The sequence below is a fragment of the Monodelphis domestica genome, chromosome 7 (genome assembly GCF_027887165.1).
Source record: "Monodelphis domestica isolate mMonDom1 chromosome 7, mMonDom1.pri, whole genome shotgun sequence".
In the NCBI taxonomy this organism is placed as follows: Eukaryota; Metazoa; Chordata; class Mammalia; order Didelphimorphia; family Didelphidae; genus Monodelphis; species Monodelphis domestica.
Genome location: NC_077233.1, coordinates 183,187,151 through 183,205,372, shown reverse-complemented (window position 1 = coordinate 183,205,372; position 18,222 = coordinate 183,187,151). Strand labels below are relative to the sequence as shown.

The 18,222-nt window shown below is 41.8% G+C and overlaps 1 protein-coding gene across 2 annotated transcripts in view; it reads right to left on the bottom strand.

The window, feature by feature from the left end:
* Nucleotides 1-18,222, bottom strand: part of CIITA (class II major histocompatibility complex transactivator) — a 118,297-nt gene that overhangs the window by 13,369 nt on the left and 86,706 nt on the right. For both annotated transcript variants that reach the window (XM_016423999.2, XM_016424000.2), the window contains exons 7-14: nucleotides 18,022-18,171; nucleotides 17,083-17,223; nucleotides 16,256-16,399; nucleotides 15,226-15,300; nucleotides 11,920-13,579; nucleotides 10,419-10,577; nucleotides 9,018-9,089; nucleotides 6,496-6,576 (exon numbers count right to left, since the gene is read on the bottom strand). In XM_016423999.2, coding sequence (XP_016279485.2) covers nucleotides 6,496-6,576; nucleotides 9,018-9,089; nucleotides 10,419-10,577; nucleotides 11,920-13,579; nucleotides 15,226-15,300; nucleotides 16,256-16,399; nucleotides 17,083-17,223; nucleotides 18,022-18,171 — 2,482 coding nt within the window. The remainder of the gene's footprint in view (nucleotides 1-6,495; nucleotides 6,577-9,017; nucleotides 9,090-10,418; nucleotides 10,578-11,919; nucleotides 13,580-15,225; nucleotides 15,301-16,255; nucleotides 16,400-17,082; nucleotides 17,224-18,021; nucleotides 18,172-18,222) is intronic.

Sequence of the window (18,222 nt, the reverse complement as noted above, 5' to 3'; positions counted from 1 at the left end):
AGAGGAGCCTTCTCTGGCCCACTTTTGCATTCTCTCCCTTGCTTAGACCAAGAGGAGAAATGAAGGAATTTCCTTCTTATTATCATAATTCCCTGGATATTGATAATAATCTCCCCTTCTTGGGTCTGGGCTATTTTGTGTAAGCAACTGTGTTAAAAGGAGCTGAAAGCTCACTCAAGAATATGAGGATATGCAAAGTGAGAATGTTGTACACAGTAACAACAATTGATGTGTGATGATCAGCTGTGAATGACTTTATTATCAACAAGGCAAGGATCAAGACAACTCCGAGGGACTCATGCCAAGAAGGCTATCCACCACTAGAAAGAACAGAGTCTGAATGCAGTTTGAAGAATGCCTTTCTTCACTTTATTTCCTTCATGAATTTTCCCTAATTTAAGCAATATGTGTGTCTTGTTTTACAATATGATGAACAGAGAAATATGTATTATATAATAATATATTTTGAACCTATCTCATATTACCTGCCTTCTTATGGGTGAGAAATGAGGGAGGGAAGAAAGAATGAGAAAAAATTTTAGACAGTTAATATGTGAATTTGTTTCTCTTGGATAGTCATATTTATCATAATCTATTACATGTTTGTAACAAATAACATGTATTATATTAATAGGATGTTACCTTTATTGGTATATATAAACACATTTTTAATTCTCATTCAGAATAAAAGAATATACAGATAAATTTGCCATTTGATATCTGCAATAGAGTAGAAGAAATACAAGTCTCAGTGACAGGAAAACTGGTTTAAGTTCTGGCTCTTCCTATCACTAGTTAGCTGGGTGACTTTGGGCAAGTAATTTAGCCTTTCTGAGTCTTGCTTTATGTATTTTTTACAGTTTTTTGTATATTTTTGTATTAGTATTGGTTCCAAGATGGAAGAAAAATGTTTACAAAATTGCTACAAAATAGGACACTAGTATCTGCCTTGCCTATCTCAAAATGGTACTCCAAGGATCAAATGAGACCATTTATTTTATTCCCTTCCAATTTTTTTATTACCATGAAAAGATGCAGTCTAATAGAGTGATTAGAGGGGAGGGGGCTGGAAAAGGAGGGAGACAGGGAAGAAAGAAGGAGAAGCAGCAGCTAAATAGAAAGGTCCCATGGCTCTTAAGGTGTAGTGGTAATAAAAATGTTAGTACATTGATATGAATATATAATTTCTTATATTGACTCATTTGTCAGGGACAAGAACTTTGATGGAGAGAACTTTCTCTTCTGGGTTTTAAAGTATTTGTGACTTAGGATGAAGTGCAGACTACAACACCTGCAGAGGCAAATGACAGTCAGATCTCCACAAAGATTGGTTTCCTGGATGATGGTTTCAGGAACCAGGTCAAAAGCTGGCCCAGGAGTCAGAAGACATTGCTTTCCCCAAGACTTTTGGGCTCATAGTTTGTCAGGGCTGTCTGCATCTTGCAGTGTTTAAAGTTGGAGGGGTGGTGATGTCACCTGAGTATTTTGTTGTTTTAGTTAAGCTATCTTGAATGCCTTGCAAGTAAGATATCCCCATTTCTATGGAGATTTATCCTAATTTTTCAGGTGGGTAAATTGAGGCTAAGATAAGTTTGGAGACAAATCCAGGGGCACAAAGATAGAAAGTGTATGAGGCAGGATTTGAATTTAGGTCTTCTCACCCTAAGCTCAGTGCAGTATATCTTATTTTTAGCCCTTACCTTCTGTCTTAAAATTGATACTACCTATGAGTTCTAAGGCAGAAAAGCAGTAAGTGAGCAATTGGAGTTAGGTGACTTGCCCAGGGTCATACAGCTTAGAAAGTGTCTGAGGCCATATTTGAACTTTGGTCTTCCTGATTCTAGGCCTGACTATCCACTGAGCCACCTAGCTCAGCACACTGTATCTTAAATAACTTGCTAATAAGTCACACAGCTAGTATCAGTATTTATATATCTAGCAAGTGTCAGAAGTGGGATTTGAACCTAGGTCTCCTGAATATTATCTATAGTTACTTAAATCTGGGTGAACTGTAGCTCTTCAGTATTGCTTATCTCTCAGTCTTTTATCATGCTAATGAAGAATATACAGTTAATATGTTGTGTTCTGTTCTGTGGGATTTCATTGATGTAGGTAGAAGTCCAGGGAGGCACTTGTACTAATGCAGTTGTACTCATTGTGGATCAGAGTCGAGTCTTGGACCTATGACTAATAACCCAATAACTCCAGGGCCAGTGTATGTACTATGATGCCTTTGTGGTATGACCTCTTCATGCTGGCTTCTTGTGATTATTTAGGACAACACGGCCACCCAATGCAGCTGAGGAAGTCTCCAGGTGCAACGACTTTTCGTGCCACTGGACCCAGGCTTCCAACACCGAGAGAGTGGGACTGTCTCTGTGCAATGACTTTTCCACTTAAATCTCCTTCACGCACAAGTGTTTTAGTGCACACTCATCTACATCACAGATGAAAGCGCACAAAGACAATGTCATCCTCCGTTACCCAGAGACCACGACTACTAGAGAGTTGTCTCAGAGGCAGAGAGACGGGCTAAGTCCACATACCTGGTGTTCTAGCTGTGTGACTCTGGCTCTCAATTTAAAACTGTAGGCTGGTCTGTGTTGGCAGAGGAAAGTTCCCACACCAGTGGGGAGAGAAAGAGACAGACAGTAAGAGACAGAGACAGATAGAAAGACAGAGGGAGACAGAGACATAGAGAAAGAGGCAAAGACAGAGACAGAGAGAGACAGAGACAGAGAGGTAAGAGAAACAGAGACAGAGATAGATAAGACAGAGGGACACACAGAGAGAGATAGACAGACAGAGACAAAGAGACAGAGACAGAAAAAAGAGAAACAGAGATAGAGACAGAGAGAGACAGAGACAGAGAACAAAGAGAGATAGAGAGACAGAGACAGAGAGGAGAGAGAAGAGGGGACCCAGGGGAGGAGGAAAGAGACAGAGTAAGACAGAGAAAAAGAGACAGAGGCAGAGAAACAGCGTGACAGACAGAGACAGAGAGAAGGAGGGACAGGAGGAGAGGAAGGGAGAATTGTGGCTCTCAAAGGACCTTTGAAATATAAATGTGCCTCCCTAGGTTCAGAGAGTGTAACTGAAATGCTAATAAATGCAGAGAGAAGGCACAGCTTCTTTCCTAGAGTGGCCCCACTTGATGACTTTCACTACTCTGAGGAACCAGACTGAGAGAAAGGGAGAAAGGGAAACTCCTCAGAAATGAAACAGAATCAGAATTTCCGATTTAGTGTAGTTAAAATTCAAGGATAGAGGAGAACCATGGACTTCCTCTAATAGCCTTTCCTGAAGCCAATAGAGCTTAGGGGAGCAGAATGTGAGTCTTTGGACCGTAACCAGGCCCCAGGAGGTCTAGGCTGAATTCCTTTCTCAGGCAAATCCAGAAACTGAAGAGAATCAAAAACCAACCTTGTTCCAAATTTGAATTCATAGGCTCAGGCAGTTAGAAAAAACTGTAACGGCCCATTAATACAGTAATCTCAATTTACAGATGGGAAAACTGAGGTCTGGGGAGGTTGAAAGATTTGCTTGAGGTCCTGCATCTAGTAGGTGCCAAGATCAGTGGACAATAGCAATCCATTAGTCATGGATTACCACCTCTTAGTCTTGGCTGGAAGGTGGGAAGATCATAGATTTAGAGGTAGAAGGGCTTAAAAGGGCATGTAGTTCAACTCCATCTGCAAGATGAAGGAACCGAGTGAGAACTTAAGAAGATCCAACCAAAATCACTTAAGTAGAAAACAGCAGAGCCAGGCTTTGAGTGCAGGTCTTCTGACTCCAGTTCCAAAATATTTCCCCCTATGTTATGCTGAGTAAAGGGAATTGTTTGACCAACAGTCAGTATCATGGCTATCAGTTTGGTAAAGGTACATGAACTCCCTTTACTCAGTCTTGGGAAGGCCTGAGTTAAAATGAAAATCTGAGTCAAAGACCCTGGGTTCAAATTCAAAACCCAGCTCCACCACTTAAGACCTGTATGGTTTTGGGCAAATTGCTTAAACTCTGCACCTCAATTTCCTCATCTATAAAATGGGGTTATTGATCTAGGAATATTCTCTAGGATTCTTTCCACATCAAAATATATGAGGAAACTAAACTGGTTTCTTATTGGGTTCTTAGGATAAGTGATTAGAAACAGGGAAAAGGGACTTTCAATGGAAGCATTTTCCTTTCAAAGGATTAGAGAAATGAAGCTCAGAAAAAGGTTACATAGGTATTAAGTAGGAGAGAGTTTAACCTAGGTCATCTGATTCCAAATCCATAATATTCTCTTTCTTTCTTTCTTTCTTTCTTTCTTTCTTTCTTTCTTTCTTTCTTTCTTTCTTTCTTTCTTTCTTTCTTTCTTTCTTTCTTTCTTTCTTTCTTTCTTTCTTTCTTTCTTTCTTTCTTTCTTTCTATAAACAATATGAATAGGAAATAATTAAAAGAGAGAAATGACAAGAATTAAGGAAGGTTGCAGAAGGTTTCCTGTAGAAGATGGAATTTTAGTTAGGATTTAAAAGAAGCCAAATAGTTAAGTAGTCAGGGAGGAAGAAGAGGAACATTTCAGGTGGTAGGAGGGGGTATAAGGGTGAAACTTGGAGAAGAGCCAGAGAGAATGAGAATGCCTGGAGCTGAGAAATGGAGTATCTTATTCTTAGAGCAGCCAGGAGGCCAATGTCCGTGGAACTGAAGATTAAGTTTTCTGGAATAAGGCATAAGAAGACTGAAAGGATAGGAGAGGCTAAGTTATTAAGGGCTTTGAATACCAAACAGAGCATTTTGTATTGGTTCCTAGAGGCAATAGGAGTTTATTGGTTAGGGGGAGATATGGGACCTGAGTTTTAGGAAGAATTATTCAAAGTAAACGAATAAGGAATAGATTGGAATGAGGGAAGACTTGAAAGCAGGCAGACCCACCAGAAGATTAGGGTAATTATCTGGACCTGCAGTAATGAGGAGTCTGTACCAAAGTGGTGACAGTTACAGAGGAGAGAAGGGGGCATATTTGAGAGATATTGCAAAGGTGAAGGGGGCATGCCTTGGCAACAAATAAAACATGGTGGCTGAGAGAGAGTGAGTGATGCAGGATAACTTCTACATTGCTAGCTTGAGGGATTAGGAGAATGGTGCTGCCCCTTGGTGGGGGGATAACGATAATGAGTTCAGTTTCGAACATGTTGAGTTAGGTGTCTACTGGACAACCAGTTCAAGATGTCTAGAAGGAAGTTGGAGTTGTGAGATTTGAGGTCAACAGAGAGACTGGAAAATAAAAGATAGATTTGGAAATCCTTAGCAGGGAGGTGGCAGAATGGATAGTCCTGGAATCAAAGAAGACTCGTCTTACTGAGTTTAAATCCATCCTCAGGCACTTACTAACTGGGTGACCCTGGGCAAGTCACTTAATCCTGTTTGCCTCAGTTTCCTCATCTATAAAATGAGCTGGAGAAGAAAATGGCAAAACACTCCAGTATCTTTGCCAAAAAAAAAATTAATTAAATGAAACTCATATGGGGTTACAAATATTTGGACAAGATTCAACAACAAGAAGAAAGCATAGAGATGGCAATTAAATTCACTTGAACTGATGAGATCAGGAAGTGAAGTAGTATAGAGGGAGAAAAGAAGGGCCAGGACAGAATCCCAAGGGACTCCTAGAATCCAAGATCTGGAGGAGGATCTAACAAAGGAGATGGAGCAGGAGCAATCAGAGAGGTAGGAAGAAAACAAGGAGAGACTGGTGTCCCAAAAACCTAGAGAGAAAAGAGTATCCAGGAGGAGAGAATGATCAACAGCGACAAAAGCTACAGAGTGATCAAGAAGAATGAGGAAAGGCCATTGAATTTGGCAAGTAGAGATCATTAGTGACTTTAGGGAGAGTGGTTTCCATGGAATGACCAAGTTGCAAGTCAGATTTTAAGGGATTGAGAAAAGAGTGAGAGGAGACACAGTGGAGGTATCTACTGGAGACTTCCTTTTCAAAGAGGGTAGCTACAGAAGACAGAAGAGATATAGGATAATAATTATCAGAGATGGAAGGATCAAGGGAAGGTTTTTTTTTTTTAAGGAAGGAAAGACATGGGCAAGAAGGAAATAAGCAATAGAGGAGAAAAATAACATTTCTCCAGACCCTATTTTTCCCAAGCAGCTAGTGTGTTTAATGGCAGTTAGACTGTTTTTTGTTTTTGAAGTTCCCAAGACCGAGAGTGTGTCAAGATTAAGTTGTACCATTGCTTTACTGAAAATCATCATAAAACTCTAGCTCCACAAGAGGGCAACAGTGGCTAAGAGAGTTGAAGTCATTTGCTTTAGGACTTAATAGGAGTTGACTTGGGTCCCAGCCTCAGCTCAAGCCCTCTTCTGGTCTCTGGTCCCAAACCAGACCACCACCACTTTTCTCAATATTACTCTCCAACCCTTCTGATCATGGGGTTCTTGCTCATCAATTCCTCCCATTACTTGTTCTTTGCCAAGGACAGAATAGGGACGGAACATACTTACTCCAAATGCTGAAGGGAGGAAAAGGCTGCAAGGATCTTAACCAATTTTGGAAAGCCCTGGGGACCCAAACCTGGGCCAAGCCTGAAAAAAAAAGCCTACATTAGTAGAGGTAACATGGTATAGAGACTAGACAATTAAGACCTGGACTCAAGGATGGTCTCTGATGCACTGGTTATGTGACTCTCGGGTACTTACTAAACTTCTAGAGGTTCTAGGCTTCTCTAAGACTGCAGAGAAAGTGCCAGTTTCCATTGATGGAAAAATTTTCTCCAAGTTCTGAGCTATACATCTCAGATCAATTTATTGACCTTTTTTTTTTTCAGTCCTTTCTTTCCATCTCCAGGCCCCTTCCAAGATGCAACTCAGAATAAAGCAGAAATATTTTCTGTATCATAATAGTCCTCTTCCCTCACCCTTCTTTGCCCTTTGCTTTTCTTAACTCCCTTTTCACCTTGCTCTGGCCCCATCTGCCAATGACCCTGCGTCCTGCCTGCTTGTCCTAGATTTCTACCTGAGGATCAATGGGAGGTACTTTATCTATTAAGTCCACTGACTATACTCCCAATGGACTAGACCACAGGAAGAGCAACTGTTGCCTGCTGCCTTCTCTCCGACGGGGAAGAACAATAGTAGTGAGTCCCTGAAAATTCGGTACCACAGGATCCCCAGGTCATTATTTATATAGCATTAAAAATGTTTAAATATTTTATTTTGCTTTCTCCCAATTACATGTAGAAACAACTTTTAACATTTGTTTTCTGACATTCTGCTATCTAGAAATTTAAAAGTATTTTATTTATAAATATATTATCATATCATATCATATAATCATATCATAATATATCATAATAAACACAAAATTTATGCATAAATACTAATATATAAATATGAATTTGTATGTTTACATAAACATGTAGACTATAACTATATAATTATAATTACATATAATTATAAATAAAATTTTAAAAGTTTATTTATAAAACATTTCCAAAATACCTTTGTCATAACAGCTGTATGATGCTACTTAAGTAGCTTGTTAAAGAAGTATTAATTTCCTTATTTATAAAATGGACAACATAGGGCTCATACAGGTGAAGAGACCCACTCATGAACAGAAAGCTATGTCAGAAGTAGGACTTGAGGGGCAGCTAGGTGACTGTGGATAGAGAGCCAGGCCAGGAGATGGGAGGTCCTGGCTTCATATGTGGCCTTAGACATTTCCTAGTTGTGTGACTCTGGGCAAGTCACTTAATTCCAATTGTCTAACCTTTTCCACTCCTGCTTTTGAACAAATACTTCATAATGATTCTTAGACAGAAGATAAGAGTTTAAAAAACATTAATTTAAAAAAGTAGGGCTTTAAACCAGATCTCATAACTACACGTTATAGGATCATAAGAAGGAACTGGATGGGACCTTTAGAGGCCATGGAGTCCAATGCTTTTATTTTTAAAGATGAGGAAACTGAGATCCAGAGAGTCTGAAGTGGCTTGCACAGAGACTAGAGCTTCTTCTTCTTCTACTTCTATTTTTTTAAACCAATACTTCCAGATATGTTAGCATGTTTTCTGGGAAATTTTGCCTTTAAAACATAAGACCCTGCAAATATCCTCTCTTTTATACTCAGCCTTGATGAGGAAACTGAGGCACCATTATCTGATGTCTTTGCCCCTCCCATCACCCCTAAGGTCTACTGTTTCATCTAGGACCCTGAGCTTTGCAGTCTTGGTCTGCCCATCTGAGCTGAATGAGACATTTTGAGAGCAGGGAGATTTTTTATGCTTAAAATATTTCTTAAACAGAAGTGGCCACTGGCTTTTCTCACGCATTTCCTCTTTTCTGAAATATTTCTAACCCTACACTAACCATATATTGTCTCTTTTTCCTTTTTTTTTTCAAAAAGGAGTTATTTGTCTACTTGGTGGAGGAGGAAATCACCTTCACTATTCTAAAGCTGTATCAGTAATATAATATATTCCCATTCCAGTCTGGCAGAGGCAGTTTCCCTTGGAAAAGCTCAAGGGCAATTTAAGCAACAAGTTCCAGAAGCACTGAATCCTATTTCCTAGGAGTTAGTAGGAAGCCATAATTTAAGTCATTTGGTCCACTTGGGTAGAACAAGGACTAAGGAGACTAATATCATAACCAAGGAAACTAAGAGATCCAAGATGGCCCATTAAACTTATCCAACTTTTCACAAATGAATGTTATTAAACAAGGAATTGAGAGAGATGATGTGGTGGGCACCCTGTGGATCACCCTTACTAAAAGGAGCACTAATTACTCCAAATGCACAAGGGATGACAAAGTTGCAAGAATCATAACCACTTCTGGAAAGTCCTGGGGACCCCATCCTGGGTCAAGCCTGGAAGGAAATAGCTTGGTTAGTAGGGCCAACATGGTATAGTGACTAGATAGTTGGCCTTCAAAGTCAGGAACAGTTTAGAGTTCAGGCTCTGCTAGGTTTGGAAGGGAATATGCCCAGGAGGTCTCAGACCCAAAGACAAACAGATGTTACTCACGCAAACTCAAGCTTCTTCAAGTCTCTGATGGCAGGGAGAGGGTCACATGCCTCTGTAGGGACATTTCCGGAGCTACAAAGAATGGCGTGAGAGATGTTATAACCCCAGGGTTGGTCTTAAGAGCAAAGTATGCCATCTAGCAGGATGATTTCAAAATAGGTGGTGCCCTCCTCATTTTTGCTACTTGCATAGCTAATACATCTCCATCCATGGAGATAATACAGGAAGTCATTTACTAGTAGGGCTTAGCCTTTCATATAGCTTTATATGGGAAGGAATGAGATTTAAGATAGGGCTGTTTTAAGCAGGGAAGAAAGAGGTGCTTAGAGAATAATTTTAGTCCTGGACCTTACCAAGGAGAAATGCTATACTGGAGGGAAATCTGGAGCTAGCATGAGATCACTTGTTGACTGGGTGAGTGGGCACCATGAAGGGGTAAAGACATAAAGAAAGCATTCAGATAAACTTTGCCTTACAATTTTTGTAGGCTCTGACTTTACCCAAAAATACCTCTCCGTTGGAGAGACCCAAATCAGGATATGTTTCTCATTTAATGGACAAGGTGGCCAAAATTATTATATTGTTGTTATTGCTCTTTTAAAGGACTACAAAATTTTCCCACTTCGGAGTAAAAACACTGCTGAAAAGCAACTGCTTGACTACAGGGTTGGAGGAGATAAGACTGAGGAGAGACTCTAAATGAACACTATAATGCAAACTCCAACAACAGGGAAATGGGTTCGAGTCAAGAACACATGTGATAACCAGTGGAATCATGCGTCGGCTATGGGAGAGGGAAAGGCGGGGGGGGGGGGGGGGAAGGGGAGGGGAGGAAAAGAAAACGATCTTTGTTTCCAGTGAATAATGTATGAAAACGACCAAATAAAATAATATTTAAAAAAAAATTTTCCCACTTCTCTGGACAGGGCATTTTCTCCAATTTGACAGAAAAAAGAGTTTGACAGGCATTTATTTATTCCTGAGTTGGCCAGAAGGGAGCACTGGTTATTTCTCCAAACTAGATAGAGAATGGAAATGGGAGGACTTGACTGTTCGGTTTTCTTTCCTTAGTCAAACATTGTCTTAGTATTCATTGGTCTTGACACATAGGCACCAAGCCCTGCTAGGCTGCACTACTAGTTGCCTGTTTTCTTGTCTTGTTTCTTATTAGGATTTTTAATCTCCTCCCCCCCCCCCCCCCCCCCCGATTTTCCCTTTCTACTCTTTGGAGGTTAGGCAAAATCTTGTTTCTCTAGTAGGTTCTTTTTCTAGTGGTAAAGCTGTTTCCCCCCAAATAAATCCTCCAGTCTGTCCCCAGACCACCATCTCTCCAACACCCCTTTTCTCCTTCCAACTAAGAGTTATCAAGACTAGTTCTCTGCTGGCTATTAGGCCACTTACCTTTGGATGTGTACCAGGCTACAAAGGTCCTCCACATCCTTCATGGACTTGACTTTGAAGGGATCAATGGTGAACTTCTTAGTGGAACTTTGGAGTAGTTCATGTTCCCCACTTTGCTGAAGGGATTCCCACAGCCACACTGTGTCACTCAGAGATGCCCTGTGGATGGAGGTCCTCAGACCTAGGGATCTAGGAGCTTCCCAGAGGGAACAAAATCCTAGAATGGACCCAGGTCCCAACCCAGGAGAATAATTTTCTTTAAGGAACTATTGGCCTATCCAAAACCCAACCATTCTCTAGAATTCATCTCTTCTATGAAGCCCTTTATTACTCCAGTCTTTGTTAATCACTCTTTCTTCATAGCACTTATTTTGGTATTTATCATATGTTAGCTTGGTATTATTATTTCATGGTTGCATATGTATCCTGTCTCCCCAAATAGAGAATTAGACTTTGGAGGGCAGGACTTGATATTTTCCATAGCATAGTGCCATCAGTGCTCAATAAAAGTGTACAAAATGAATTACTGAAGTATATAAATGAATCAAGAAAGTATGATATCAAAGAAAGAATCTGTGGGAACCCATGAAAAAAACTGTGGTGTGCAGGAGTTAATGCCTTCCTGTTCTAGGGGTTAGTCTAACTAATGAGGAAAACTATGTTTAACTATTTCTAACAAGTATAACTATGCCCAGGAAAGATGATTATTGACTGCAGCCTGTACATCTCATGGCGTATGCATGATATTGTCTAAGATCTGAGATTCTGTGATTCTGCAATCATGGCCTTGAATGATATACACTTTTTTTAAGCCTTATAAACCAATGTGTGGCTGCTTAACTTAATGGATGTGAGGATGGTGTCAATGAGTTGATGGGTTTACCCTCCATGACACTCCGTGAGGTCTGTATTGCCCAATGTTCAGAGGCTACATCTGCCACTCCAGTCAATCACTTGAAAATGCTTCTTAGGTCATAATGAGGATTAGATGAGAGAGTGGGGATGGACCCAGTATAACCCTAATGGAGAAACAACTCAAAAATCATTCTTAAATGGGAAGGATGACATTATTTTTTGGCTGGATTGTGGGAGAAAGTATGGGACAGAAGAAAAAATCCTTTATTGGAAATGGAAAACTTCCTTGTAGGATATCGCTTCATTCCTCTTAGCCCCAATGTCCTCATCTATAAAATGGGAAGACTAGACCAGAGGATCTTTAAGGCCCTGTCTAGCTCAAACTCTGTGTGTGCATGCATGTTGCATTGAGGTGCCTTCACGTGGAAGACAAGAACTTCAAACAGAAATATTGCACAATATAACACAAGACAGGAGGCTCACTGTTTTGTCAGCACATTTCCACTCTATTCTAGAATATTTTTTGAATCAGGATCAGAAGGAGTAAAAGGGGAGGAAGTATGTCATGGAAGGAGATGAACACTTGACTTCTTGCTACTTCTCCCCTCCCCTCCCATTTCAGCCCTTCCGCTGCCCAGGGCCCCACCTGAAGCAGGTGACACAGCCAAGTTGGACAAGGATCCGTAGCCCATGCAGGTCAACGGAGGTGCTTCTGAGATCCAGGGAGAAGTCTTTGCCAGCCGCTTTCAGGGCCTCTCCCAAAACATGCACATCTGGTGGGGCCAGGCGAACTCCCCAGAAGGAAAGGTAGGAGGGTAGCCCAGCTGTTACATGCTCCCATAGTTGTCTGTCGGCTGCCTCATGGGCACAATGCAGCAGTTCAAGGAGCTTCCCAGGTCCCAGTGTCCCAGGCTGTAACCGTGTCAGATAGCTCAAGAGTACCTTCTTCCTCTTGCACACAAGCTCAACCTGCTCATCCCCACCAAGGAGACCAAGGCAGGAGGACAGGGGTTGGAAAAGAAGCCCAGTCAGGAAGTGAGGTACCCGGTCCAGCCAGTTGTCATAGGGTTTCTTCTTCCTAGGGGTCAGGGCTATGTACCTGGGGAGCTCCTTGTGTCTTACTTCCCCACTCAGTGCCAGCCTCAGAGCTCCCAGGAAGTTCTGTAGGAGAAAGGTAGAGAAGACCATCTCTGGATCCCTGGCTGTTGGCAATGGCCACATAAAGTCCCCAGAAACAGTGAATTCCTTCACTTCTTTGGAGGGGAACTGGTCCTCTCTCAGGACCCTGCAGTGTCTCTGGCCTCGCTCCCATGCCAGCTCTGCCAACCCTGCCAGGCACCTCCTGGGCCAGGTTTCTGATGTCCCTTTTTTCTTGGCTCTCAGTGCTGAGCAGAAGAGGCTGACAAAGAGCCCAGTGAGAGTGGAGGGGAGTTGGGCTGGACCTCCTGCAGCCAGAACCTTCTCACACAGCTGACAGAGGGAGAGGCACACAGCAGGGCTGTAGCAATGACTGAGCAGGTAGGGCTGGGTCCGGAGGAGCCTCAAGGCTTCATCCCTGTCTGATGGTGAACTCTGGAAATATTTTTCAAAGTAAGCCTCTACCTGCTCAGGAGAGAAGCCCTGCACCTCCAAGAGGCTGTCTACTTTGGCCAAGTACTGGATAAACCTTCCTTTTGGCCTGGTTGTGATCAGCAGTGTGCAACCCCTCAGGAGCTTCCTTTGGAAGAGGCCAGCCAGCAGCCCTTTGATGGGCTGGGGCTCCCTAGGAGAGGAGCTGGCCAGATAATGCAGCAAGCCATCTTGACCTTCTAGTTCCTCAAAGGAGTCCAGAATGACCAGAATGTGGTTTGGGTGCTTCAGAATATATTTGAAGACTTCCTCACTCTCTTCCAATGAGTGATGGCAGAGTCTGAAAAACAGATCTTTCAGGCAATAGTCATTCCCTGGCAAGTTCAGGCCGTGGCATTTGTAGTGGAAGACAAATTCATATTGAGGAAGCTGGCCCTGGGCCCAGTTCCTACAGATCTCCCGAGTCCAGGCACTTTTGCCCAAGCCAGCCTTGCCTAGTACTGCAATCACCTGTGTCTCCCCTTTCTGCCCACTGGGGCGAGCAAAGACTTCTCTCCAGCCCACGCGAGCCTTCTGTCTCTCTGTCCAGTCCTGGATTGCCAGGTCTTTCTCTTGATACTTGCTATTTTTTTCCACTTGGGTTCTTGTGAGTTCTATGTCAATGTAATAGCTGCTTTGACCTTTTGGAACATCCCCATATGCCTTTTGTAGAGCACGACAGAACCCTTCCACAGACTCTGCAAAAGCCCAAAGGGGAGTTGGTAACTCAATCATTTGAATACTTCCCTAACACTGCTCCCTGGGTTTCACCAAATCCATAGCTATCCCTCAACCACCACAGCAGGCTAGTTCTTTCCTCTCCTCTCCACCTAGGAAAATCCTACCCATCCTTCAAGTTTCTGATTATATCCCAATCCTTCCATGAAGCCTTCTTTGATCCTTCTACCCAGGTTTTCCTTCTTTTAAGTCTTAAACTCAAATAAAATTGGATTTCTAAAGGATCCACATTGACTTGGAAAACCACAAATTAACATTACCTATGTTGTATTTTTATTTTGTTATCCATTTCTCAATTACATTTTAGACTGGTTCAACCACACTCTGGGCCAGTAGGGTTGATGTCTCTGGTCAAGACAACCAATAAAACAATAAATCAAGTCCAGATCTGTAGCTTTTGTAGATTTCTGCGGTGTAAATGCTTACCCTGAAATTTTAACAATTGGCTAGTTGGAGCTAAGCCCCTGTGAATGACTCACCCAAGGTTAGTTAAGAGGTAGGGGAGACAGGTCACAAGCTCAGGTCTTCTGAGTCCCAATTCAGGGCTCTTCCCACTATATGATAGTCCCTCATTTATTAATTCTTCAAAATCAGATGCTGAGTCTAATTAATAAATGAAGGAGCATTGTGTAGCAGAAAGAATCCTGGATTAGGATTTAGAAGACCTGAGTTTGTGCCCATTTGTTAATTTGTTGTGGATAGATGTTGAGTCTAGAAGGGCAGCAACAAGGTGAGGTGGATAAAGTACTGACCCTAGAGTCAGGAAGACTGATCTTTCTGAGTTCAAATCTGGCCTCAGACACTTACTAGCTATGTGACCTTAGCAAGTCCCTTAATGCTATTTTCCTCAGTTTCCTCATATGTCAAATGACCTGGAGAAGAAAAGGCAAGCCAACCCAGTATCTTTGCTAAGAAAACCCCAAATGAGATCATAAAGAGTCAGACATGAATGAAAATGATTGAACAATAAAAGCTGAATCTAATACTTATTTGGAGGATACCAACCAAACCCTATCATTGTACCTAATCCTCAGATATTTATCCAATGTCATATTCCCCTCTTCTAATCTATTCCCCCACCTATGACTAGGAAGCTGAAGGATCTTTAAAAAGGTTAGCACTGATCCTGTAGAACCCAGTTCCTGTTTTCATTCTATAGTCTTTATGTTCATATAGCTGAATTTTATAGAATCATAGTTCTAGAGATGGAGGGGAATTTATAGATGATCAATAACATAAAAAAATCTAGAGGTAGAAGAGACTTCACAAGTCAACTAGTTCAAATGCTTTGTTTCATCGATGAAGGGAAACTGAAGCCCACGGAGTTTAAGAGACTTGCATTGCTAGGGCCATATAGTTAGTGTCTGAGGCAGGATTTGAACACAGGTCCTGCTAACTCCAAGTCCAGCACTGTATTAGTTGACTCTTTTGCAGATTACTCAACTCTAAGCTCCCCACCCCAGGAAATATTTTATTCTCCAGTCAGTAATGAGTTATCTAAAACTTCAAGATGCTTTGAAAAAAGGTTAAAAGTTATGTGTGCAAGATTTATGGACAAGTAAGGAAATAGAGGAAGGAGAAGTGCCAGGGCCAGTGGAAGACTTACCAGGCTGTTTGGGAGCTAGGTTAGAATCTACTACAATTGTTGCAAGCTGTTCCAGGGACTGCTCTAAATGTACATCTGCATGGGAGGAGATAAGGAAAGAGGTTTCACATATGGAAACAAGGGAACAGCAGGTGATGCCTCCTTTCCTCTATGGACTTCCCATTTTCATAGATTCTTAGACAATAGAAAGTTTGGAGCATAGAACAGGGTTGGCTTTGGATCAAATTGTGAATACAAAAATTTAAACCCAGCTAGCATTGTCTTTTCCTTTTAGCATGCCTTCCAGACCCTTCCCTGAGCTCCCACCATCCCCAATAACCAGTGCCTAAAAAGGTTCCACAGTACAAAACTCTACTGGGTGTCAGTTCAACTGATGGGGCTTCAACACAAGTGACAAGGAGACCAGATTAAAGTGAGAAAGTTTCAGAAAGTCTCAAGATTGAACTGGGTTTGGCGAACTGGGGGTAGGTGGTTGAGTTGTACCTGACTAGTTCATGTCAGTCCTACTGAGAGGGGTTTAACCCAAGAGACAATGAGACCAGAGTAGGGTGGTATAGCAGAGTTTATTGAAGCAGCAAGGGGACCCAAGAATAAGAGGATTAGTGAAGGGGTCCCATGGAGGGGAAGAAGCAACAAGCAGCAAGACGAAGATGCCAGTAGAATTGGTGAGGCAGTCCACGGAGGAAGAGGATGGAGGAGAGGAGTGGCAAGGGGGAGCTTGGTGCCAGTAGATGATATGGAGTCTTATCTGAAGGGGGTGTGATATAGGGTCTTATAGGTTTGGGGAAGGAAGGGGGTTTAGAGTATATGGGAACTTGGATCATCTCTATTGGTTGTTTCTGGGGAAGGTGATCTACTTGGGTTAACTTCACTAGATGTTCCTGAGAAGGTGAAGGAATCAGCTTTGACCATATTTTCTTAATCCTCAGATCCCTTCAAATATGGTGCTGCCTTTCTATCCCTTCCAAATCATACTATTCAGGGGGTCATACCTGCTCCTTAGTTGGCATGTTTTACCCTCAATACTTACCTGTTTTTCTGCTTTGCAAAGTTAGAGCTGAAGCCTCAGGCATGTTGGGCATATCTGCTGCTGATGGAACAAGTGGACTGGTGGAGCCAGGCCTGTCAGGTGATACTGGGAGGCTCTGTATGATGGCATCATCCCCTGATGAGGCTTGTGAATCAAAAGTGGCTTGAAGTGAGCCAGCTGGAAGAACTTCAAACACTGAGGCTCTCCCACCCAACCACTTATCATTCCCACACTCTATATAATATATTCTACTTTGGACTATAAGACTTTAGGGAATTATGGAAAGCAGAAAGTTTAAAATCTTCTTCATTATAATTATTCTCTTTCCACAGAATTTCCCTTTCAATACCACTGAAATGCTCAGATTGTTCAATTCATCACATCCAAGTGAAACTGTTAATGGTTAGTTCCTCCACTTTGCAGATAGAAAAGACTAGGACTCAAGAAAGCAACATATATCATCACATAGAGGAAAGTCATGACTTTTTAATCTTCATCTAAGCCTTTTCCCATTAGACTGTATATTTTTTTCTGATGTCTTAGTTCCTCATTTTTGTCATCTCCATCTAAGCCTCTTCCTGTTAGATTATAGTTTCCTATTGCCTTAGTTCCTCATTTTTGTTTTTTGGAGTTTTCTTTTTTGGAGGGACACTTATTAGAGAGGAAGATGAAAAGCCCTAAAAAGCCAAAAAGGCTTCATTACATAGGCAAAAGTCCTGAGGGATGAGGATAGAAGCAAGGAGAAAAGTACTTCATTTTTCATCCAGGCCAAGCTGCCCAGTACTGATGTGGGTAAAAGCTATGGTTGACATTTGTAATATGCTTACCTGGGTAAAAGAAGATGTTGGAGACTCCGTTTTCCACTGTGAATTGGAATACGCCTTGTGGCAGAGTGGGAAAGGTGGGGATGAGTTGGATAGGTCCCCCGTTGAAATTCAGGCAAGTAAAAACAGGACTGGCTGAGGACACTAAGGAAAAGAGGGTAAGTGGAATCTGTAGGGAGGTCCCCAAGATTTAACAGCTGGTGGAGATGAATTCCCCAGGTTCTGAGGGAATTCCCAAATGTTTTCAAAGGACTATGTTTCCTAGAAAGTGTCAAACTTGCATAAAGCTATACATTTCAGGCTAGGACTTGCTTTTGGGGTACACACACCTATGATTGTAGTATAGGAGGAAGAAATTGGGCAGAGGATTCAGGCTGAAGGCATAGGAGGAATCTGGGATCAGATTGTTAAGTCATGTGTTATAGTAGAGAGATAACTTTATTTGGAATCAGAGAATCTAGATTTTTCTTCCAATTCTCTGCTACTCCCTACTTATGTTACACTGGGCAAGACACTTCCTCTGACTTAACCTCAGTTTCCTTAGCTGCAAAATGAAGAGATTGGATGAGATAACTTTTAAATCTCTTTTAAGCTCGTTTCTGGCTTTAAGATCTATGATCCTATAACAAGTGTCCACCAGCACAGGTTCCTGACCAACCTAGCTACATAAAAACTAAAAAGTGAAGTGTAACTATGAACAGGACGTGGTATGAATTATGTTGAGTTTTTGGGAGAGGTTAAGTAAACTGATCAAGGTCACATAGATAGTGTGATCTCTGACTTCAAATCTAGCACTCTTTCCAAAGCTGCTTCTTAAGAAATTCCTCTCATTTCCCCTTTCTCAGACTCCAAGACTGTGTTTCTACTCAGAAACCCCAGTCCCAGGACTTCTTAACTATGGCCAATATAAGCACAACATTTTCCCCAAATCCCCTCACATACTGGGCACCAGAAAGGCTTCTTTCATGGAGGGCAGGCTGGGCTTGGCAACTTGGCCTGGGAGAGGAGACAGAGAGTCTTTCAGGACCAAATTATCATTGGAAGATGCTGTCACTAAATTGTTGGTTACCAAAGGAATGGCCGGGGATGTCTCTGTGAAGAAAAAAAAACAACAACTATATTTAATGAAGGCTTGTTTCCTCC